Source organism: Ammospiza caudacuta, chromosome 1, assembly GCF_027887145.1.
Source record: "Ammospiza caudacuta isolate bAmmCau1 chromosome 1, bAmmCau1.pri, whole genome shotgun sequence".
NCBI lineage: Eukaryota > Metazoa > Chordata > Aves > Passeriformes > Passerellidae > Ammospiza > Ammospiza caudacuta.
The window spans coordinates 36,184,965-36,210,213 of NC_080593.1; the positions used below are offsets into that span (position 1 = coordinate 36,184,965).

Consider the following 25,249-nt stretch of genomic DNA (forward strand, 5'->3'; position numbering starts at 1 on the left):
TATTTCATATATACTGTTTTCAAGTGCACAGATCCAATAATCAAAGACATAATGCAAGCTGAAGTACCAGTCCCATGGTTTGTGCACTTCACCCCTCCTAACATAACTTTTCATTATGATGCTTCGAGAGTTTGGACACCCTGCCCATCATAGTTGTACTCCTCTGCCCCTGCTCCCCACTGTTTGTTACAATTTAAAAATCCTTTTCCATCTTTCATTTAATTCATCCACCCTTTGACATTCCTCATTTGCCTCATCCAGAGATGTGATGCCTCCAGGGACACCATCTGCCTCACCACCACCGCCCTGGGCAGCCCATTCCAATGCCTGAGCTGGATTTTCTCCTTTGAACTTCTCCAGCCTAGCAGCTGGTGGCTTGTTCAGATGACCACTTGCTGACCGCTGTCTTTCACTTCCCCGGCCACTTTGGTGGTCCTGCTTTTTCAGGCCCAAAATGGCAAAGGCAGCTGAGATAAAAAGCAGATAACAGCTGTGGAGCCTTGCTGCTGCACCACAGACCTGCCTTCCCCAGGCCTCATCACATCTGGATCATCTCTCTGAGAGATGATTCAGGCTCTCTCACTCTCCTTGGGACAGGGGCATGCACACAACTTCAGACAGCTGAACCAGCTTAGAGTAATTCAACATCACAACTTGGAACTGATTATGAGATTTTAAACCCCAAAGCAGCTGCCCTTTTGAAACTGAAAAAACATACAAGTTCTCTTCAACTCCTCCCAACCGTAACCCAGCTTTTACAGGAACAGTTTTAAATCAAGCCTTCACTTAAACAAGTGCAACTTCCCCACAGGCCCTTCCATGCTGTGTTGGGAAAGGAAAACCAAGTAGCCAGTTCTGCAGCACCAGGAACTACTGCTAATTCAGTAGTAGGGAGCTTCCCCTCATCACCACTTCGAGAACTGAGTTCCTCCTTTTGGGGATGAATAACTGGCATTTGTGCAAACACCACAAATAAGGAATCTCCTCATGACCTTTATTTCTCTTTAGTTTTGTAAGCAGTTGGGATTCAGTTAAACAAGGTCAAACTGCAATCCAAAAAACGTTTTCTATTAAAAAGTATTTGGAGAGGTCTTTCTACTACAACACTTTCTACTAGCAAAACGTTCATTAAATATTGTGAGTTTTTAAACAAGATTAATACAAAGCTGGTCCTTGGGATAGAAACCATCAGTAAAAGGATCTTATGCTAAAAAAATCTGCAAACAGGAACTTAAAATTGTACAGAGCAGAGACCTTGTATTTAAGCAGAACAACTGCAGCAACCTATTTTTGAGGATATTGGAACCCCAGTATAATCTTAAAATACCAAATGAAACAATTGAAAAATAGTATCAGAAACTGAAGTTACTTACAGTCCTATGGTTAAACCACTGATTCAAAATAAACCATTCTTTAATCAATGACAAAACTATGCCACTGTGCTTTGTGTGTGTGAAATCAAATGGTTTAAACTTGAGTGCTTTCATCCCAATTAAATGAATATTTAAGTGATGTAATTTTTCCCTTCTCTGCAATGTTCTGCCAACTGAGTAATTTTTAGGCATGAAAGATGCTTTTGAACCACTCTAGGTACATGTCTGATACAGAACATAGTCCTTTTTACAGCATTTTGATTTGAAGACTAAGGAAAATTATCAAGCACAAATCAGTCAAGGGAAAAAACAGCAAATCACAGAGCTCTACCTCTTGCTTTAAAACAAGAAAAGCAGGGGAATTTACAATGTTTTTCTCATCTTGTTACCAGATCACTTGACCACTTCTAAATAAGGATGAAGGTGGTTAAGAAGAGAGAAACCACTCCTTCCTACATTTGTAAAAATACCAAAGTACTTGGAGAACATTGGCACAGAAATTATATTACATGTACATTCACTTGTAAATATTTTTATGTAGCTTCAAACATGAAAATATTGGTAATTTTACAGAATTCCCTTAGGTATCAGTCCCAGAATATGATTACTTGTACCAAGAAAACAGTCTGTTAAGGTCATTTTGGAAGGTCGTTTACTGACATTTGTTGGCCACAGACCACTGTGTAAAATTTCAGATCTTTACCACAAGGTATTTCATAACAATGAGGAAGTGGTGCTAAACCACCTGGAGAAGGTCAGGAGGTAACATCTAATTCCCATTTTAGTGGGGATAACCACTGACAGAAGTACTTTTTACCTGCCTTTTCGTTTCCTGCGTTTCTGTCTTCTGAAGCCCCCACAGCTACTGATGAACTATTGATTGGTAAAGACCGAATGGGAAATTGCATTTTGTACTGCAATCATCCACCTCACAGATTCACCGTGGAGTTTGCTTACCCACTGTGCCTGAACAGGTACACGATTTACTTACTGCTTAAATATCTGTAAGGGTTAATACAATTCAGAAGAGAGCATCATCAGTGAGTGTGCTCCTGGAGAAAGATATAGATAACAGCTATCTTATCTAAGCTTTCCAACCTCAGTTTCAACCTCTTGAAGTCCAAATATCATTTTTATGACACTACAAGCCTAGTGACAAAATAACATCTGGCACAATAACTTCTCCAGAAAAGCTACATGGACAAGAAAGTACTACACAGTAAAATCTGACCAAACTGAAAACTTGCCCTGACCTAGGCTCAAAGCTAGCTTGCTAAGGTTGCTCATGGAAAAAGGTATGATTTCTGTCCCTCCCTACTTTTTAATTTAAAGTGTAGCTCCAGGAGAGCCTTTCCCACTATGTACAGTGAAAGGAATTTTGCAATTTCTGTGGGTTGAAAAATCTGGGCCCTGTAGATACTTAAAACATTAAGATACCAGAGTGCTAAGGAGCAAAGTAAGTCAAAGAAATGCAAAAGAAATGCTGAGTAGAGCAACGGAGTTAGCGGTGGGGATTATCAAAATCTGTTTTTTTGTCTTGGCAAAGTATCAGCCTCTCACAGGGTTCCTGAGAGTCGGTCTTATTCACAGGAGCAGTCCACGTCCAGCGCTGCCCCGTCAGTGCCACCGCAGCCGTCCGGTTCTGGTGCGCAGCCCCCGCCCTCCGCGGCCTCCCCCGTGGGGCAGCCGGGCACGCTGGGGCTGGGGCAGGCCTGCCCAGCACTGTCACCTGTGTCACAGCTGGCAGGACACGTCTCTGCTGACCCCCTGTCCTGGGGGGCACCGCTGTCGTTGGTCCCGGCTACCTCCTCTCCCAAGTCTATGACATCATCCGGCTGCTGCTCCGGATCAGGCTTGGCCGCTCTTGAGATTTGTGCTTCTAAGTTTCTCGTGTTCTCTGTGACTTCAAATTCCTGCTTCTCCTGTGCCCTTTGCTTCTCCCTAGTGCTTAATTTAGCCTTTGTGGAATTCTTCATTTTTCTGTTGTGCATGTCTTCTTTGGAGAACCTCCAGTGAAACTACAAAGAAGGGATCCAAATGTTAAAGACCATTAGAGGCAGTCTCACGTGGACATTTACTTTCCTGAGTAGACATGAGTTTTGATGAGTTAGCTTTAATTCAAAAACTAAATTTGAATTTGACCAGAAAGATCCAAGATTAAAAGAAGTAGCCTGACCAAATCAGATGGTCTAAGATGATTTCTGCCAACACAGATATCTCTGTTACAGAGAGGAAGAAGAGCTCGATGCTTTCTGCTTCTGCTATTGCTGTGGTGCCTGGTGGGTTCCTCTCTACACTGTGTGGAAGGGAAGGATCTGCAAAGCTGCCTAAGTGCAGACAGAAGAAGCAATCCCATGGCATTATTCCAGTGTTTTTCACCAGGTTAACAGCAGAACTAACACCACACCCACGACCATACCCAAACAGTAAAACATTCTGAACCATCTGTAGGAATGCCATTTGATGAGAAAGCGTGAGGCTGCTACTTGCAGCACTTCCACAGGACTTGCCACAGCCACCATTTCAGAACTGCTTTAACTACTATTAAAAAACAAAACGGGAAGTAGCAGTACCTTGAAATACTAACTTGACAGGTATAAAGGCTGACAAATATGTCACTATTGTATCTGCCTCATTTGTCAAAAAATAAATCAAGCTTTCCCCAAGGAAAGCCAGACAACAGAGTCATAGAATCATAGAATGGTTTGGACTGGAAGGACCTTAAAGGTAATCTAGTTCCAACTACCCTGCCATGGGCAGAGACTCCTCCTACAAGTCCATGTTGCTCCAAGTTCCATCCAACTGACCTTCAACACTGTCAGGGGGTGGGGCACCCACAACTTCTCTGGGCAACCTGTGCCAGTGTCTCTCCACCCTCACAGTAAGGAATTTCCTTCTACCATCTAATCTAAACCTGCCCTCTTCTCTTTCAGTTTGAAGCCATTACCCCTTGTCCCATCACTACACTTCCTGGCAAAGAGTCCCTTTGCAACTTCCCTGCAGGCCCCTTCACATACTGGAAGGCTGCTGTGAGGTCTCCATGCAACCTTCTCTTCTCCAAGCTGCACAGCCCCAACTTTCTTAGCTTGTCTTCAGAGGAGAAGTGCTCCAGTCCCCTTACCAACTTTGAGGCCTCTTCTGGACTTGCTCCATGGTTCCAAGCCACGGCTAAGCCATCCTACACAAGCTTGCTTAGTACCTCTGAATGTGCACAGCCATTTTTTCAGCAGTGTCAGTTGCTGATGGAAGCTCAGGAATGGGTTAGGAGGCAATATTTGGATGGCATAAATAATCTCATCAGGACATTCAGCAAACCCAGCCATGTTCAAAAAAAGCCATTTTCTCCAGTGAAACTGGGTCTGTGCTGAAGTTGGCCAAAAGATTTTGTATTCATAAATTTTTGATCTAGCTATTTATTCCTTAATCAAAAAGCCATTCAAAACTTATTATTAGATTACAAAGCTGGAACTATGTTCTTTCCTCCTGGTAGCCAGAACTTAATGCAAAAGGAGAAGGGGGAAAAAAAAGGAAAGAAACTGGCCTTCACAAAACTGTTCTTTGTGAAGAAATAGAGGAAGTTATCTTTCACTTCAATGGCACTGCAGTTTAGAGAAAGAGGAACGATAACATCTCAGTTCTAGAGCTCAGCTGTTTAAAATTCAGACACCTGAGTTTTTTCCTCTTTGATTTGCAGAAGTGGCTGGGCACCCACTACTCCACTTAACTCAAAGCTCTCACTGACAGAAGGTAAGATCAGGGCTCTAAATGTGATAAAGATCCAGCTGTAGGAGGCTTTGTGAGTGTGTGTACGTGTACTCAAGTCAGGTACTTACACCGTTATTTCACAAAAATGCATTCAGCCAGTTTCTGCTGAAATAAGCATCAGTTTTGTATGAAGTGAATGAACACAGTTACTTCATCCCTGATTGAATATTACAGTAATAGGAATACTTATCACTGAAGAGAGAAGTTGTACTACTCCTTGCATATTTTCTTCTCTGTTTGTCTGACTACCTTGAACAGCAGTTAATTGATGTGCAAAGATAGGACAGAACATTTTCCACCAATGCAATATCCTTTTAATGTTATCATCCTATTTCCCCTCCTCTGAGGGCTATCTATAAACATTTTAGACATGCCATAGCTTAAGTTTAAAAAAATCCCTGAGAGCCTTGGATGTTGTATGTGAATATTCAAAAACTTTTACTCAAATGCTTGGGTTGACATCTTTGATGTGACACAACAACCACTTAAGGATGTTGAACCAGTCCTACATCCCTTTACAGAACTATAATCAAGGTATGTCATCCTTCCCTGACCTTTGGTATGAAAATGTGCTGTTGTGATTCTTGCCCTCAAATATGCCTGTATATTTAACACTGCCAACAAGTGATTCCTTTGTTTTGTCAACCAGACATTGTTAAATAAGCTTTTATAACCCGGAATGAAAAAAACTTAAACAAAGTTTCAAGTCATCTGGATGGTATGTGTGTGTTATTATAATACAAGAAATCAGCATCATACTTCTTTCTCTATTTGAGGATGAACAACCACATATGGGTTCTCATCCCTTCCACTAAAACAACACAGTGGTAGGAAAAGAATGACTAAATACAGGCACTCTAACACTCATCCCAAGATCCCTTTAATCCCCTGAAAACAAAGAGAGAAAACAAGGAAAGTGGGCTTTGTAACAAGTTCACGCAGTATTCTGGGCTCCAGCTTTGCTAATGAGAGAGGGTAAATCCTAAATCAGTCACACTCCCAGCAGTTCTCTCCTGCTTCAGTCAGTTCAAGCACTCCCCTGGTCTGCACTATATCACAAAGACAACTTTCACAGAACCAGGCTCCAAAACAGCGAGGGCTCCATAGATGACCACTACCTGCAATTATCTAAACTGTTGGGTAAATGCTCCTGGTGCTCAGCTCTGCTCAGCATTTCTGATCTCCTGCTGCAGCTCAGCTCTGCATGGCCTCAAGCACCCACTCCTGCAGGTGACATTGGGCTGGCAGCACTCACCAAAGCCCACAGAGCCAGAACAAAAACAAGGCTGCATTAGTCACAACCTCATTGACACGTGGTTCCAGAGGTCTTTTCCGTACTTCATCTGGCTTTTCTGATCCCTTGCATACTGAAAGGGCAAGGCAAGTTTGACCACTGTAGGAAGGCCATCACTTTCTGTTTACAGTTCCTGTATTTCTCTCTCCAGCTGTATGGCATGACAGGTTTGGGCAGGGGTTCCCACAACTGTGTGTTTAAAAATGGAAGTGGGAATACATACATGCATCCACATCCATACATCACTAGTTGTCAGCTATGCCTTTGGATAATTTAGCTGGATTCTAGAGGCTTTTCTTGGTTAAATTACAGCAGAATCTATTAATATTCACACATCAGACACACCTGCCCAGATCAGGCCTACATTGTGCCAGGTTCTACCAAAACAGTGAGAAATAGAGATATAAGAAGGCAGTTTAAACAGAAAATACGGGAAATAGGCGAGAGAAAATGGTGTTGGTTCCACCTTACATGCCCTGAACATGACAGAATTTTATGTCTAAATGGAGGATTATGGCTGGTTTACATGAAGAAAAATCTGCATTTCTTAAACTACTGTGAGTTCATCAGAGAATGAAATCTAGAAGCTTTGACATCATTTGAGCATTTTTTGTTTCTTTCATTTGAACAGCTCCATTCCTTCTGTCTTCCTACTGTATCACAGAAACATTGAATAGGCCATTTTGTTTCTATGGGAAATCAATTTCAATATAAAAATACCACCAGCAAAACCCAAAGAAACCAGAAACTCAAGGTTATTTACCTTAGATTCTTTCTTCTTTGCTTTCTGGGGCAAAGAAGGTCTCTGAAGAAATACAATTTGCTTTGTAGATAAATTCCCCTCCCTGAAAAGAAAAAAATGCACACTCCTGAGAATGAATTAAATTCACATCCAGCATCATTCAAAGCGAAAATCCATCTCAGTCACTTATTTCTGCAGGTCAAAGAAGAACAAAATGAAGAATGATCCTCACATTGCCTGTCCCTGGTGTCTCTGAGCAGCCTGGTATTTTGGGGGGCAGGGAGAGGGGAATGTTCAGACTGATAGAGCCTGTCAGCCTATGACACAGTTTTGTGGAATGGAATGTTTTAGCATTAGTGTGCAAACACAGAATAAATTGTTTGGGACAAAAAGGAAGAAACCCAAGAGTCCCAGTGCCCCAGCAACACCAGAGTGTTCCTTCCCTCCCTCCAGGGGCACTGATCTGGAATGGGGCTGGGTGCTCCCTGTAGGTCTGCAGCATGGCAGGAGGAACAACCACCAGGTGGGTGCCCTTCTGCACTGACTCCTCTGTTACTCAAGGTATTAGTGGGATACAGAAAGCTGAAAGAAATTTTTATTATATATATATATATATATATATATATATATATATATACACACACATATCTTTTATATATCTATCTTTTAAGAGTCAGGGATTACAAATCATAACTGATTTTCTATTCATTCTTATGAATGAATATTTATGTAAAACTTAAATACAGTTTCTCCCTCAACACAGATGGCCTTTTACTTTTTAGGTTTATATGTGTAGGAGTGAGTAGTCTTCATCCAAATCTTGTAAAGAGCTGGGCATATTAATTAAGATAAGAAAATCACAACTGATTATATTGGTGTCTATATACAAGTAAATATATTCCTGACCAGTGAAAATTCAGAAAGCACTATCTTCATGATTAACAAGTGGTATGATTGTTTTTCACCAATTATGAAGATTATTTTTAAGTGATTTGCATTTATATTTAAAAACTCAGAATATAAATAATAGCAAAGTAGACCACAGAATTATTGTATGTGCACACAAGGCTACTCAAGCAGTGACACACTAATCTCCCAGGGTTCTGCTCAGCTAGACTGTACCAGCAGCATTAGACAGACATCTATTAAGAATAAAATTACTTTTCTTCAGCTAGACAACATCTCACTCCAAGCATTATCACACATTTTGTCTTTGCTCTAAAGGACCTTACTGGAAGATCCAGAGCAGGGATTTTACAGTCACAGAGTTTAGAGAGCTGCAGAAACAACACCCAGAAAATTCATGCAGAAAGCACATTGCCACCTTGCAGTCTTGTTGCCCACCAGACATGTGCTTCCTGCCACATGTGCCTTGTAAGGCGTGGAAAACCCCGAGAACAGCTGCAGCAGCCTTTGCAAGGAAACCCACACTGACTGCACAGGGAATTGCTTGTGCAGACTGTGGTGCTTGTACAGCACCTTCCCTGGCCAAAAGGCAGCACCCACCCCTCCCTACCTGTTTGTCTTCACAATGGGAGTGGGAAGCACACACGTCAGCTGCCAGCCGTACATGGCAAGGGAATTCAGCAGCGGAACGTAATCTGTCTGCACTTCAACTCCCTGGGGAAGGAAAAGCAACAGTTGGCATCAGCACTTGGAGTGCCACATTCAGCTTAACTCCAAAAAATAAACCCAAGAAAAAATACATGTGTGTGTTTTCTCAGAGGGAAAATGGGGTTTTGCACCAAAGTGGGTCGTGTTTTATATTCAGCTAGGCAGGAAGGAAAATGTTCAAAAACATGAGACAAATGATTGACCGCCCATACATCCCAAACTGTTAAAGGAGTTTGTTTAAAATGGTAAACATCTGTGATCCTGTTCTTACACTGCCTGACTCATCCATCTAGCTTTAGATCGTTCCAGATCCGAACAGGATAAATTCATTGTATGTTATCAATTAGCTCCTCCTGAGAAAAAATTATGTTCAAGTAGTTAAAAAATGACAGCATTGCTTTGCTTGGATTCTGCACTTGTCTAACCTTCAGTTAATCCTGAATATCTGCACTGAAATCAGTTGTGTTACTTTACCATGATGGATCAAAAGGAAAATAGCCAACAACAGCAACAAAAAATCTAAGTACAACTCTGTGCCTTTTATCGCTCACAAATAAGCATTGCTGCCTTCTTATTTTGAATCAGGAAATCTGTGGGCGAGACCAAAAGCTTTGCCTTTCAGTGCAGGAGTCTGGCTCCTGCTGCACATTTACCCAGCAGAGCCTTGTTCTTTCCATTTCAACTAAATGGCAGACCTTGAAATCCACACAGAAAGAACCACTGGTGGTTTCAACAAAGATTATTCCAGTGAGGTGTCTAATTGCCAAGACTGCCAGTAATTTAATGAATAGATGCTACAGCATATTTACTGGTTTTTAATTTTAATAAACACAAAGCAGACAAATGGTAACTACTAGTCTCTACAAATATAACTAAATCTGATTGGAATAACAATTACATTTGCCAAAAAGCTCAGGCACTTACACTGGTTTCACGTGCAGGAAAGGAGTTTTAACTGCCAATTCACTACACTGGGGAAGGCACAATAGTTTTGCAGCTCCAAAAAATCCATTTATTCCACAGTAATGAAACAGTCATTTGATCAGAACTAATCCAAATCCTTCTGTAGTTATTTCAAGGTATTTTAGTGAATTCCAATCTCAGCTATTCCTTTCTTCTAACAAATGTAATTTAGGTCACTTATATCTTTATAACTGAACGGCTGCCTGACTGTACCTATTAAAAACCTGATCATGACTACAAGTGCAAATAGCTGAAGAAGCTGTATCAGTCCTGCTTAAAAGGAAAATGCTTTAAATCTCTACCCCAGAAAGTGCCTGCAAGAGACCACTGCTAATGTTACTTTGTACAGAGGCTTGTGGGGGCTTAGTGAGGTAGTTCTACATTAAAACATCACCCAGTACAACCGGAATTTGTGACTCTGTGAGAGGGGCAATACCACACAGCCCTTAATTAGTGTCCACTGGAGCCATCAAGACTCATCCTGCAGCTGGGATTGGGGTAGATTCAGTCTCCTTTGACTCCCATTTCCCTCTGGAAGAGGGATATTTGTGAACTCTTTCCAGTTTTTAAAATAGAGTGTCCAAGGGTAATAAAAAAATCATAACATATCTAGATGCCTTTAAGCTGAAATGCCTGAGATTTATGAGACTGGTCAACAATGCCTGCAAAAAATAAAGATGAAAATATGCAAGACGATGATTAAGAGTAAGGTCAGAGCTTCCACCATCACAAGCTCTTCATGAGGTGCCACATAAAAGGACCTGTCTAAAACATTCCCTCCATCAAACAGTGTTTGCAGAGGAAAAACCAGAAGGAGCTCACTCATTTAGAGGAGGGAAGCAGATCAGGAAAGACTGGCACAGCAGAGCTTGCCTGTGCCCTGAGGAATATCTTGTGTTGTAGAGAGGATTTCTATTTTGAATTCATGGCCTGAGGTGGGTGATTAGCAGGAAGAACCTTCTTCTTGCATCAGGATGTGCAACAAATGTCAGAAATCAGAGGGAGATTATGGCAATGAGGAAGGACATCAATACCATGCAGAGCTCATTTGGCTGCTGTAGAAGCCAAATTGTTTCAGGGACATGCCATCACTCCTGCCACAGCCCTCTGTCCCTGCAGGCTCCGAGCAGCGAGACAGGGCTGGCTTTGGACCTGTCTGACTTGTCAGGATTAAGCACCATCTGCAGCAGATGATGGTGTGTTTCCCAACCCAGTGGTGCAGAAAGGAAACAAGCAGGTAAGCACATTCAAAAGGGTAAAGTTACCAGAAAATAAATTTAAGTCAATTAGGCCTAAAAAACTTTTTTTCTTTTTTTTTTTTAAATCTGGCAGCTTAAAAAAAAATCAGAAAAACCAACCTATTTAAAGAGCTCTACAGAGTTGTTACCAAAAGATGACCTCTCATTTTTCCCATGTGCTGGTACCCAACACCCCAGTGTGCCTGCTGGGCTGTCTGGAGACAGGAGGTGTGTACATGATGCAGAGGTGTTCCCTCCTCTGAGCTCCTCAGGCCCTTTAAGAAGCTCCCTCCAACTCCATGATGCTTCACTGGAGTCAGACACTGCACCTCATCTCCAGCTCCTTAGGGAACAGACTATTCCAAATAATTGGCTGAATTTGAAGATGACAGACAAGAGGAAGGAGTCACTCCAAAATAAACAGGTTAATCCACATGGGCTTCAAACTCCTGACTTGCAAATACAGATAATTGAAGGTTTTTTTAAGACCACATGAAATTATTTCTCCCTCCCCCTCCTGAATCATCGGCTGTAACTCTATCCCACACTGGAATTTGTGTGCCAGCAGGAGTCACAGTTATACAGACCTTTAATTGGTGTCATATTAAATGCTTTCTAAAGCAAAAATGCTTCTAAACAAACAACATACTGGGGGATGGGTGCAGAGGAAAAGAGTAATCTTGTATTCGTTTTACATTTAATGCAGTAATTATTTTATCTACTATTATTAGAGACAATAGAAATGAAATTTCAAGCACACCATTCCCTCAAATAAAAGTGCAATGCTCTTTTCTAACTAGCAAATACTGGATTTGAACACCAGTAGAAGTAGAAAAAACCATGCCAGAGCTCTCCTGAAAAAGAAGTGTTCGAACAATGCATCTCAAACTGGGAGACATTTCGTTCACTGAAAGGGTGGAAAATTTTAATTAACTTGCTTCCCACTCTCCTGTGGATGATAAGTAATCTCTGATCACACCTTGAGTGTCAAGAAGCCAGAGCATATTGAGCTAGGATTTTCCCTTGACTTGCATCACATGAAAAGAATTCTTTTTATTTGTAGTTGTATTGTTTGTTTCCAGCATTTTTTCCTTTCACAGTTGCTTCTGCTCATTAGGAGGGGAAAAAAAAAGATGAAAAAATGATAAGAATAATATCTAGGGCAAGCCACACAAACAACTGCATTAACAATTTTTCTTTTCTTTTCCCCCCCTACTGTGGCAATTTTAACCACAGCAAGATAATAAACAAGACAACTACTAAGCTCTTGTGAGACAGAAGTTCTTCAGAAATCATTCTTTCCTGGGCTATTCCTGGGCTAAGTGAACGTGATTTAGTTACAAGGCAGCTATGGATTGTCACTATTTAATATTTTTTTCCAGCATGGATTAAAGAGTGGTAGATTGAAAATCCCATTAAATAAATCTTAATAAAACCTTTATCAGCAAATCCTAACAGACTGCGTACCAAAATTTACTGACAGATGGCAAAGAGGATGGGAAGTAAAAAAAAACAAGTTGCTTTGAAAGTGTAACCTACTGTTTGTTGCAGAAAATGGGCACTGCATTCAAACCCAGCTCCTTACAAAAACCAGAGGGATGCCATGAGGGCAGCACCACACACCTCCAGCCAAGGCTGGCTACCAGTCCCCAGCTCTGCCAAAGCCAGAGCTTTTCTGTCCCTGGGCACTGAAGGGAGGAAAGGGAAGTGGCAAAAGCAGGACTTGCACCTTAGTGGAAAAGAAAGAAAATGCAGTAAGAGAAACTGAATACCTGGACTGTGCAAGAATGACCCAGTAAAAGTGTGCTGCAATTGTTTTATGTTTGCAGTAACACAGCTGACGTGGGGACTAAATTCAAGCTCTAAATTTGTGAATTATTTGTCTTTTTCCTTTTCAGACTTCTTCCAAGAGATAATTTCTGCTGACAGTGTAACAGTATTGAACCATTAAAAACATTTATTGGAAGCAAAAGGGAAGTTTCACAAATGCTTCAGCAATAAAAAAGTTGGACTTTGTTCCTCTAGTATTGAGCTGCTCCTGAATCTCCATTCATGTAACACACCACAGCACGTTGCTGGCAGACACTTGCTACAAATCCATTAGCTGTGGAGCAGGGGGCTGTGGGATGGCTCCTGCATCCTTGGAAACGACCAGGAGCTTTGGGAAGCAGGTGGGTCACTGACCAACAAAGAGCAGCTGCCAAATGGGGACCTCAATGGAAAGGTAATAGAAAAAAAAGGAGTAATAAATAAACCCACAGGCAGGCTTTTCCCTCAATATTCTGGGCATATGTAATTTAGAGTTATTTACAATTACTAATATATATGTCAATTCCTGCAATGTGAATATTTTGGAGAATATAGTAAGGCTGTAACACTATATGAGGCAGCATTGTGTTAAGAGAGTGTTTCTGCAATTCAGAAAATCCAATCACAGTTTCAGTACACACACAGGCTGCTGAGTACCATTCACAGCTGGCTCCACATCTAGTGTAAAATTAAAACAACAACCAAAAAACCTTTCTGTGCCCACAATGCCTGCTTCTCTCAGTGGATGCCAATCCTATTTTCTAGCTTGTATATAAACTAACAGAAATATCAGAGTGCTCCTGATACTGCCTACACCTGTAACACAGAAGTACATTTGCAAAGCAGCACAATTTTGCATTTATAGAAGTAGCAAAAGCTGGACAACATGAAAGTGTTGACACAGAGGGTTCTCCACACAGGAAACATCCTATGAGATGTACTGAACTCACCACCTCACAGACAATGTACAAATGATGAAACAACTCCACGTAACTGTCCCAGAAATACAAGAAATAAATGTGATCTAGCAATTCCATCAGCACAGTTCCTTCAATAATTCTGGCAACTTTATTTTCACAATTCCTGCAACACTTGAAGCGTACCTTAAGGTGAACACTGATTTTACTGCTTGCCCATCAATTCTCTGGGGGGAAAATACAACACAGAAAACCACTACCTGAGAACTTACACACTCCAGTGTGCCCTACACACTCAGCTTAATCATCCCCAGGCAGCCTCCCCAACACAATCCCCTTCGGTTATAATTTATTCCCAAACAACATGTGGCTTTTACCAGAAGGCTTTGTGGAGCACTCCCCAGTTATGCAAGTAATGATCTATTTCCATGCAAGCACTGCAGCTGGAGCCTGGACCCTCCACTGCCAGCGGCTGCCACAGCAGGAAGGCGGGCGCTGCGCTGCCCTCGCCCACGGGCGGCTCTGTGTGTGGCCCCTGGGGTCCTGCACCCACACCCCTCAACATGCTCACACAGAGGCACCACCCAGGGCACTGCTGCCTGGCTGGAGACAGCTGCTGAGCAAAAGGAACATGTGCCCTGCATGGTTTTATAGCAAGCATAAAAGAGGACTGAAATACTTTTTCTCAGCTTGTTCTTAACTGGGAAGTTTAGATCTGGGATGTTCGCTTTTCTCTTGAAGGTTTATGGGTGAGCAGGCAACTAATTCTTAGAACACCATGACAGCTGGGAAGGATTTTTTAATCCATACTGTGCTGAATTTTCAGTTTCTTTACTTCAAGTGCCCTTACTCACATGGAAGAAGCATTCACCTTGTTAGATGTTCAATGCTACCAGAGCCACAAGAAATAATCAGGGACGTTCCAAGTTCATATTGTTAAATTCTGTTACTACATTAATCATCAAAACCAATGAAAATATTACCCTATGGATCTTAATCATGTGGATTTTAATCAATTTTAAACCTATGTCTACTGAGTTCAGCAGAAAAATATATATGTATATATGTGCCTTTCATACGTTATATAAAGGAAAGAAACAAGAATTAATAAAAACAAATTATTGGAAGATAAGAGGCTCCTAAAGGTTTTTGTTCAGCTCTTCTTAAAAAGCAACAAGAATTCAGCAACAGACACTGCTGAAATCTTTTGCCCAGGCAGCACATCTGTCCTTTGAGTGCTAAAGAGGGTCACACACATGACTCCCCTGGGCTTTTCATGCCCATTGCCATCAGCTCCTTGGCTGACCTGGTCATGCATTTCTCTCGTGGCCAGAGACAGCAGAACATGGCTTAACTGACATATGACCTAAATCAGATTTACAGACAAATCAAATCCTTATTTCCAGAGAATTTGTTTCAAGGCTTACATTAAAGCAACTTGCAACCTAGGCTCAGCAGAGATAATTTTTTAAATCTTTTGTTATGTCGCACTTTAAAAGGTTTACCATGTCTACGGTGGAGACTGACCCCATTCAAGTCTGCCAGGGAAATGGCAACACCACAGTATATGGCAACACCACAATGTATTTGAGATTTTAATTCATGTCAGTACACCAAAGGTATGGCGTAGCAGCAAGCACAAAATGATGAATCAGCAGCTCAAGATTTTCAATGAGAAAATGGGTGTAAATTAAGGACAATATTTTCAAAATGAACACAGCTTCAGAGGCATAACAATGCAGCAATCTAAAATAAATGTTTTAGCATTCTATTTTAAAGACATATTAGCTATTTTGTCTTGGGTAATGGGGAAGGGAAAGTGACAAATTTAGAGAGGGGGAGATGGAAATCATGCAGGCTCTGATTAATCAGAACTGTCTACCCACATTTGCCTACACAAGCAGAATTAAAACCATCAAACAAGTTTTAGGGTCAGATCTCAGAGACTGCAGTGGAAATAATATGTCCTGACATTTTTAGAGTTAAAGTGATAAGGATGAGTGCAGTATTTTGTCACAACAAGTCCTGTGGTCATTTGCAGAGGACACCACAGCTCTACTTTGGAGAAGAAAGAGTTAAATTACTGGGAGCTATTACATCCTGTCTGCTGCTTGGCGGGACCACATACTGTGACAGCTGCGAGCTTTACATCCTCTACAAACTGACATTTTACACACACACTGAGTGCATCACACTGTTCAGCTTGTTTTCTCTATTAGCCTTAGCAATTAAAAAGGCAGCACTTTCCCTGCTAAGAGGTGTGCCAACCCCTCTCTTTTGTGGTAATGGTTAAACAGCAACCCTTTACCTTTTCATTTAGAGAGGTCTTCTTTCCAAAGGGCATCGATACATTCTGCATGTCTCCCTTTCTAAAAAAGCTTTCTTCTGTTGTGGCTGGGATTCTTTTGTTTGTTTCTTCTTCTTCTTAATTAGTACAGCACAATAAATTTACATTCAGTTCAGACCACATCTGAATAACTCCAAAGCTCACCCAGATAACCAAATCCGATACAAATTTTTAAGGTCCGTTATATTCATTTATGCCATGCTACCCATCAGGGTTTCTACCACTGCCTTGGCAGAAATGGAAATAACAAATGGAAAATGTTAATGTAGATGAGAGCTGAATGCACATCAAAACCCCCCCCAATCTTCTACACAATGAGTCATTCCACCTGTTCCATAACTATGTCTGTAACAACTATACTTTGTAAAACTCCTAACAGAAAGAAGCCTTTACTGGCTCTTGGACATCTTCTGTCACCACTAAACTCTGTCTCCTTCCCCATTTTACAGTCCCTTCCTCTGCCACTGCATTATTCCATGTTGATGGTAAATAAAGGTGAATTCCAACAAGGTTTAACACTTGGTCTTCTGAGTACAACACTGTGCATGTGCCTACAGATCCCCCAGCTTCCAGTCCTTTCATTGATTTCACGACTTTACCTACCTACACCTATTATGTCTCAGAAAGCATGAGGCAAGATATAGCCTGCCAGTTAGTAAAAATGCAGGAGGAAAAAACCAAAGTGGCCAGCTCTGCTCTTTCTCCAAATAGGTAAGACCTTTGCAAGACTTCCCTAATGTCTCAATATTCTTCCTTCAGAAAGGTTCTTCTTCCCCATACTCTTCCTCTTTCAGGTGGTGGGGAACATTTTCATAATGCCCACAGAACAGCCACACTTGATTTCAGAAGAGCAAAACTGCCAGGGAAAACCCAGTATCCAAATTTTTAATTACAGCAGAGAATAATCTGACCACACTGACTAGCTCTGTATATGCTATCAGTCAGTTTCTGAAATTGCACATCCCAAATATTATGTGTGGAACAGGAGATTCTCGGCATTAGCCCTCACAAAGACATGGCGTGTAGCAGTTCAGCATCTCCTGACACACCAGATGGCATTGGGAGGTTCAATCCTTAATCTGTTGACCAGCTGTGCTCTCCAGCACGGAATTGCTAGAATTGAAAGCAAATGATACTCCACCAAGGCCTGTAACACTTCAAAGGGTGCTGCTAGAAAATACTCTTCTGCTGAGTCCTGGTGTTCTGGTCAGCACTCTGCCAACACAGGATCCCCATTATCCCTGTCATGTAGCTTGACAGAAGCTGTCTTGTGCCCACACATTATGCCAAACTTTGTTATGATATCCTATTGAGATGGAGAACCTTGGATTGGTTGTTTGAGAGCCAAACTGGCTCTGGCCAGGAATCCATTTATAACTCAGAAAGCTATTTCCAACATGGCTCTAGGTGATGGTTAAGGAAAAGTAATATGTATTAAGTCAAGCATGCCCCAAATATTTTGTGTACTTAGCATGTGTGGTTTTGTTTCTACCAAAAGAAATCCAGTTTGTGCACTGTGGGACCATTCTGTGAGGGGAAGTGAGGCATATGAAGGATGGATCAGTGGGCTCACTTCAAAAAGGCACTCCTGAACTGAATTAAAATGCTTGTATGTACACAAGATCCTCTAAACTTCCTGGACTCACAACCTTGTCCAGAAAGGAGTTCCACAGATCTGCTGCATAAATAATTATCTGAAATCCCTCTCTTTTGTTTGCTTAGCACCATTTGGCACTTAGTTCTTATACTAGAAGAGACGGCAAACAATCTCTATTCGCCTCTTTCCCATGTTTTAGGACCTCTCTACCCATTCCATTCCCTGCAACTCTTCTCTTTTCCAGGCTGAAAGGACACACATGTAAAGTCTTCCTAATATGGAAGCTGTTTTTGTCACTGACCATGCCCACTCTCTTCTCTGAACAATTACTGAGCTAACACAGCCTTCTGAAATAAGGTGCTGTCAAACACAGCCTACACAGTAGTATGAAGTAGTATATACTTGCTGTTTCAAACTCTATTCATTTCCTAACAGTTTTAAACACATGGTTAACATTAATGCTTCTTAACATTTGCCTTCTTGATCAGCCCTGACCTAATGCACTCATGAAACCATCTGTCATTACCCCAAAACCTCGTTCCTGAGTGGCAGCAATGCAATTTGACCCTAAAAATGAACAAGAATTTACAGTCATGTCTGTCATAAATGGAATAGCATGTAATGCAATAAAGGAATCATTTTTCAGACACACATCAGCAACAAGAAAAGCTGCTATTAACACAGCTTGTTAACTCTGCAACTCTGCAAGTTGTTTGTAGTCGTTACTATTTGGCCATTTCTTGCTGCACTAGAAAACCATCATCTACTAACAAAGCTCTTAATCTTAGTCTCCTGGAATTTTACACACTTACTCTAACATCTGTCCCATTTTCCCTTAATCTGTTCTTCTGGTATGTGTGTGCCAAAATAAGGGATTATCTGTCTAAGGATTTTACACCCTTTACAATACATTCCAAGTGAAGTGATCAGGTATTGCCTTTACAGATACACAGCATCTATTTCTAGCAAACAACAGACAGAACCAAAAAAAAACCTCCTAAAAGTAATGCAGCTACTTCTCCCCTCAACCTCCCACGTTCTTTTTGTTTCAAGTCACAAAGAATTTAAGCCCAGCTTTTCAAACACAGAAGTACTGTGTGTATAAATTTGCTGTGGAAGACTGGTACTGACCAAGCTGGCCTAAGCAGTGCTTCTACTGATCTGTGTGGGCACCTGGATCTGCAGAAGGCCAAGTTATGGTTTGTCTAGAGGGGCCTACCCAGAATATGCAGTTTTTTCAGCATATGAAGGAGGACAAACAGAGGCAAGGCAGTTCTTGATGCTTTCCTGCTGCAGCTAAGCCTGCCTACCTAAAGGGCTGCCTTCTTTAGAACTGCGATGCTACAATGACTTGTGTGATCATGTTGCCCTGACAACCAATGGAGATCCTCTGTTCAGTTAATCCAGCAGATATCTGTAATTTGGAGACAGATAGCCCCGAGTTTCATTGCTCACTGTCACTCACATTTCCTACCCTCCAAAAAAAGCACGAGGTTGAGATTAGAAGTGTGTTGTACAAACCCAGTGTGGTGAACTGGCATCACTGTTAACATTGCATCCCTTCACTTTGGCTGCCTGGCTGGTACTGGTGCAGCCCAGGGCAGTACATGAGAGTCTGCCTCACAGTCTTGGAGTGTTTTGATATACAAAAAAAGTCAAAGAAGAAAAACACATACCTTCAAGACAGTCCACTGCTCTACCACAATTGCATCATAGCCCCGCGTGGTTTTACTGTCTTCCACAGCAAAATCTTCGAAGAGAAACACTCCATCCATTGTCCCATGGAAAGAATCTGTGAAAACACAGGGCTGCCTGTAAGCTTTATAGAAGACACTCCATGTGTAGTGAGGCATTTGAATTTATTAACAACATATTCTTCCAAGGATGTTACTATAAAGTTCATAGACATTCTCTGATAATCTAGCTCTATTAAGTGAATGAGACTTGTATCTCTAGCAGTTTTAAGAGCAATCCTACTCCCTAACGGCACACATTGCTGTCCAGTCTGTTATTCCTTCGCCACCAGAAACCATAGCTCTCCCATTCTGAGCAGGCAAAAGTGATTCAGTCCTCAGTTCAGCAGTACTGCTCACCTACTTGAAGCTGTAAACACACTAATGACCATTTATTATGTCAACGTGTTATTTTCAAGGGGTGCTGAATGTATACTGATTTATTTCTATGATAGTTATGATATTAATACTTGTGACTATATTCATTCATTCACACGAGACAGAACCCTGCATATGGATCAGCCACTGCAGATACAGTGATCTACATGGACTAAGGATGATCTGGCATATCTGAACAGTGTGAAAGAAAAGATACATTCATAACTATTTAATCAATTTATGAAGGCATTTTGACCATCTGGTTTAGTGCCTCTCTGTTCTCATTTGCATTCCCTACACGTTCAGCCTTTTTTCAGACAACACATCCTCTTAAAGTTACTTGAGCAGCACTTTCTCCTTTAACTCAGCGACACACTCCATAACCAGCAATCGCTCCCATACACCAGAACTCAGGTTTTGTCAGCTCCATGACAGAACAGAAACAGAACAACTGAAAAAAACCCCCAACCTTATCTTTCTTTGTTAAAATAAGCTGATTGATGGAACAACAGAATTATGTTTAGGGAAACTGCAAATAAGCAGGACTGTGATCTTTACAAACAGAGAAAACTCTTCTCACATTGTCAAAAAGCGTCTTTTTCAGCCTTTCTAATATGAACAATATATCTACCCTGTATGACTGATTATAAAGACCTTGCTTATCCCCTCCCCAAATGTTGTATTTTGCATAATAGTTTCCTTACATTTCCAGCAACACTATATTCCTTGAACTGTTATAATACATGTTTTTGAAATGCAGTCACACATGCCAAACTGACAGATTCTTGAATGACAGGGGAGTTTTCTGGATAAGCCTGCTTAGGTGTTTCATCAGGGTCATCCTGCTTTCCTGCTGGATGTTATGAGGTCAAGAAATGCCAGCAGGAAGGAATTGCTGCCTCCAAGAGAAAACATATATCAAACTCAAAAACAATTTTCACAAAGGAAGCAGTGAGGAGGATTAAGAGGCTTCTTACCTCTTGCAGACACAATCTCAGTCAACATCTTACAATGTCATTATATGATCTAAATTCAATTTATTATCTGGAAATAACAAATTTGTTGCAGGCAAAGCCCACAACAGACCAGACTCCTACATCTGGAGGCTTATGTCTACACACACACTGCAGCAAGACTGCTGCTGCAGGTGTCAATGCACAACCCCTCTGTTTCTATTTGCACAGTCCCTTATCCTCTTCTGCTGCTGCTACAGTCGAGTCATTAAGTTGCAAGTCAGGAGATGCAAATACTTGTCACTAAACTAAGCAGTTTGTTGGTTTTTTTTTTTGGTTCACTTGTGAAGGAAAAAACCTGTAAAGCACTTACTAGGGATTATCCTTGAGATTCTGTTGGGAGACTGAAAGAAAAATACTCTGTCTACTTTCACACTGTTTTCACAGGCAGGTTTCCTGCAACTCTATTTAAAATAAAGAGAGCTGAAGACTCCTCAGCACTACAGCAAGCTAGGATTACACATTGCTCCAAGGTGGATGAGCTGGACTACAAAGCAGTAACTCCTGTCATCCAGACAGATTTCTCATCCAAGTGAGAAGAACAGACATTTTTGTTGGGGAATAACAGGCTAGATCACTAAGTAGCTGGGTTACAGGTTTGAAAACACAAGGACAGCAAGCTTGCCACATATCAAAGGGTCCAATATTTAATTACTGGATTTCATTCAAAAGCAGCACTTTGTTAGACCTGACACTACAAAGGGGGAACCAACTCAATTTCTGTGAAATATCACACTCCAACACCCAGACCCATATCCAAATCTATTTCAGGATGCTAATGTACAAACAGTCCTTTAATTTTCCAAAGCAGGGATGACAGGAGAGCACCTAAGACTGAAAGCAGATCCCGACTAGACACAGACATTCGGATCTCGCCAGGGCAGCTTTATACAGCACCAGTGCACTGCTCCTGCATTGTGAATTCCCTTAATGAAATTCAGTGTCACACTGTTGGCACAACTGCAGCTTGAGCTCTCCCCCGCCCCGTGTTTGCCAGCTAATTAATAGGCGATCACAACACAATCAGCAGGCGTGTGTTTACACTCACTCATAAATCATCCTTTATGTTTCACTCTGCTGAACATTCCACTCATGCAATTCACAGCTTCCACATATGTGAGTATGATGGCACATATGCAATGTTTTACAAACCAATAGCTGAGCTCAGGAGACCCTACAGGCAGCAGAAACATCACTTGGCAGTGCTGAATTTATGGTCCAACTCATGATCCTAAAGGTCCTTTCCAGCCTAAATGATTCTAAGATGTTGCTTCCTTGTTGGAAGTACAATGACTGCTTCTGAAGGCTGCATCCATCAATCACACAAGCCATTGATTTTTAATGGGGTTTTTTGCTAGTAAAGAAACCCATGGAAAATGAGAAAAATGGAAGGGGAAAATGATGATGGAAAGACAGCTGCAAATGCAAAGAAGAGTGTCTGTTCAACAGAGTGATGCTGGTGAAAAACTCTACAGAAACTGGTTGATGACAATCACTGAGATTTCCCTCCCAACCAGAACCAATCTCCTCTCTCTACCAGTTGTGCCACAGTCTTTTAAACATTCACGTCATGAATGTACACCTGCCAATTCTCACATCTCACAAATTTTACCTCATGTACTACACTTCCAGAGAAAAAGGGAGGCACAGGAAAGAATAATTGGATCATTAATTCCTTTGCATGTGAAGCATTTGGGATGCTGAGAATAATGGGGAGAAAGCAGAGAGAAAGCTAGCAGGGTCATGTTTTGAAGAAAAGGCACTTAAAACCCATGCTATGCTGTCAGGAACAGCAGGCATTTCAGAAAATCTCTTACACAGAGGTGTGGAAGGGCAAAGAAACAGCTAGATGCACTGAGTCTGCAGTACCTTTATCACACAGGGCTCTAGATCTAAGGGCAACTTAAGCTGACAATCACATGTTCCAGAGCTTGCCCACTAGATGAGATGCACCTGATCCAACAGGTTCATAGACTCATAGAATAATTCAGCTGGATGGAGACCTCCAGGAGGCCTCCAGTCCAACCGCATGCTCAAAGCAGGTTCAATACAACTGCAGACAATACCGCTCATGGCTCTATCCAGCTGCATCTTCAAAATCTCCAAGAATGGAGATGGCACAACTTCCTGAGCAGCCTCTTCCAGAGAGTGACTGTTTTCATTATGAGAAAGAGGTATTTTATATCCAAAAAGGACCTCTCATTTCAATTAATGTACATTTTTTCCAATCCTCCTACCACACAGCCACAATCAAGGGCCTGGATCCACCTTTTTGATTGTCTTCTCACAGGCACTGCCAGGCACTGGTAGGTCCCCCAAAGCTGTCCTTTCTCCAGGCTGAACTAACTCTCTCAGCTGCTGGTTCATCTTCAGCTTGCTGCCTACTAAAATTCCCCTGGACCTTTCAACAGAGCTGCTACCCAGCCAAGCTGCCCCCAGCCTGGATTAGTGAAAAAGCCTCTCCCTTCCCAGAATCAGGACATCTGTCCTCATGGAATTTCAAACAGCTCCTGCTGTCAGGTCTTTCCAGCCTGCCCAGGTTCTTTGGGACAGCAGTCCAGTTCTGAGGCATATCAGCTGTCTCCTGAGTATGGGATCATCCACAATTTTGACAAAAGCAAGCCTCGTTGCCTCCTGTGCATCACTGATAAAATTGTTAAACACAGCAAGCCCCAGGAGAGATCTCTGTGGTACTCCACTTTTCACTCCAGGTAAACTGTGACCTATTAACCACACCCCTCTGAGTCTAGCCATGTAACCAGATTTTTACCCACCTAGGCTGCATGGTCCGAGCTTGGATAGAAAATACTGTGGGAGCCACTGCCAAACTCCCTTGATGAATTCACCCAAAATGACATCTACTGCTTTCTCTTCACCTACAAATTGTTATTTTATCATAGAGAACAATCAGTTTCAAGTATGCTCAACTCTTTTTAAATCCATGCTGAATGTCCCTAGTCACTGTCCTCTCCTTCATGTGTCCACGAGTTCCAAGAGGACCTACTCAGTGATCCATCCAGAAACAAATTGAGGCTGATCATCCTGTAGGTCCCTAGTTTGTCCTTTTGGCCTTTGTTTTACAGACAGGTGTAAACCTTGCCTGTGTCTGTGAAGACTAAGGCAAAGGAAGCACCAAGTATCTCAGTCTTATCTAGATGTATCTGATCTTTTTTGCATATCCTCATGTAGGATGAGGTGGACCACAACACAAATCCTACTGACTATATCAGTCCAAGCCTAGATTTCCATTGATTACATTGGCACTTCAGGGTGACAACTGATACACAGATTCCTGCAGGGCAGACTTTACAGATACATTTATTCAGCTGGATGTTACCTAGCCTGCCTACAAAGATAACTCATCTAAAGTTTTACATGGTAAGCAGGTCTTTCTAGTTTTTACAGCTTGCTATATAAAATATTTCCTAATTCTGATGCAGTTGTAGTCTCCTTTGTTAATCTCCTGTTTCAAGATTCAGCTCCTGGAACATAGCCTAAGTTAAAAAGTTTGTTAGAAATTCCAAATATTCATCCATTTGCAATAGTGCAGTAAGAAATGCCAATAAAACAAAACATTTTGACTTTGCTATTTGTAGTATCACTTCCCAATTTCTACTCCTGAATTTCCCAATCTTTTCACTCATTCTTAAAGAAAAGGCTACAAAAGTAGAGGTTACAATCAATGTCCTTCCTCTGAAAACATTCCATTACCACTGCATCTTTTATTAAGGTTTCCTACTGAGCACAAAAAGCTATTTTCACTGGGTTGTATAAATATTTGATGTAGCTCGATTGACAAAAATGTATTTTGATGTTCTTGCTTCTGATTTACAGGAGGTATATGGGAAAAGATTACTTACTTTACTATGACAGCTGTCTTGGCAGGCGACAATTTTCCTCCTGTTGTCTTTGAACTACAAATTCTCCTTATCGAGGAAAACTAACCTTTAGGCTGCTGTTGCTCTCAATGAGGAAAACTAGCTCTCTGTGGCTTTATGGGGCACGTGACCTGAATGTCTGCCTTTGCTGCGTATTTGCATTCCTCCCCCCTTCTGAATCTTTTCACCTTCAGCACATACAGAGAAAATAATTCCATATGGATGATAAAAATCCCAGTACTTCTGTGGCTAAGGTGACAATAATCGGTCAAAGGCATTGCGGCTCATCTCTGTCGGAGACAGATGACAGAGACAATCAATCGGACCCTCTTAAAAACCTGACTACTTTCTTCTTCCAAGAAAGTCACATTTTGTTTCATTTGCTTTGTGTTTAAGTACTGTCAGTGTTTTCTGGCTGGTTTTTTGGCTGCCTTTTTCTAGGTTTGAAAGGCAGAAAATTCACAGACAGAATGGTACAACAAATACAAAAACGCTAGGCACTTAAAGAGCTGCAGTTCAAAACAACTGAAGATGAGCAGGCTTGTGATTACTCTGTTAAGACATCAAAATATAACCTTGAAGAGGTTT

At 41.4% G+C, this 25,249-nt stretch overlaps 1 protein-coding gene across 1 annotated transcript in view; it reads right to left on the bottom strand.

Moving 5' to 3' along the window:
* Window positions 1–989: 989 nt before the first annotated feature.
* The window catches only part of RFTN1 (raftlin, lipid raft linker 1), a 95,477-nt gene continuing 71,217 nt past the window's right edge, over window positions 990–25,249 (bottom strand). The window contains exons 7-10 of the mRNA XM_058807336.1: window positions 19,336–19,451; window positions 8,691–8,794; window positions 7,196–7,277; window positions 990–3,391 (exon numbers count right to left, since the gene is read on the bottom strand). Coding sequence (XP_058663319.1) covers window positions 2,954–3,391; window positions 7,196–7,277; window positions 8,691–8,794; window positions 19,336–19,451 — 740 coding nt within the window. The 3' untranslated portion in view covers window positions 990–2,953. The remainder of the gene's footprint in view (window positions 3,392–7,195; window positions 7,278–8,690; window positions 8,795–19,335; window positions 19,452–25,249) is intronic.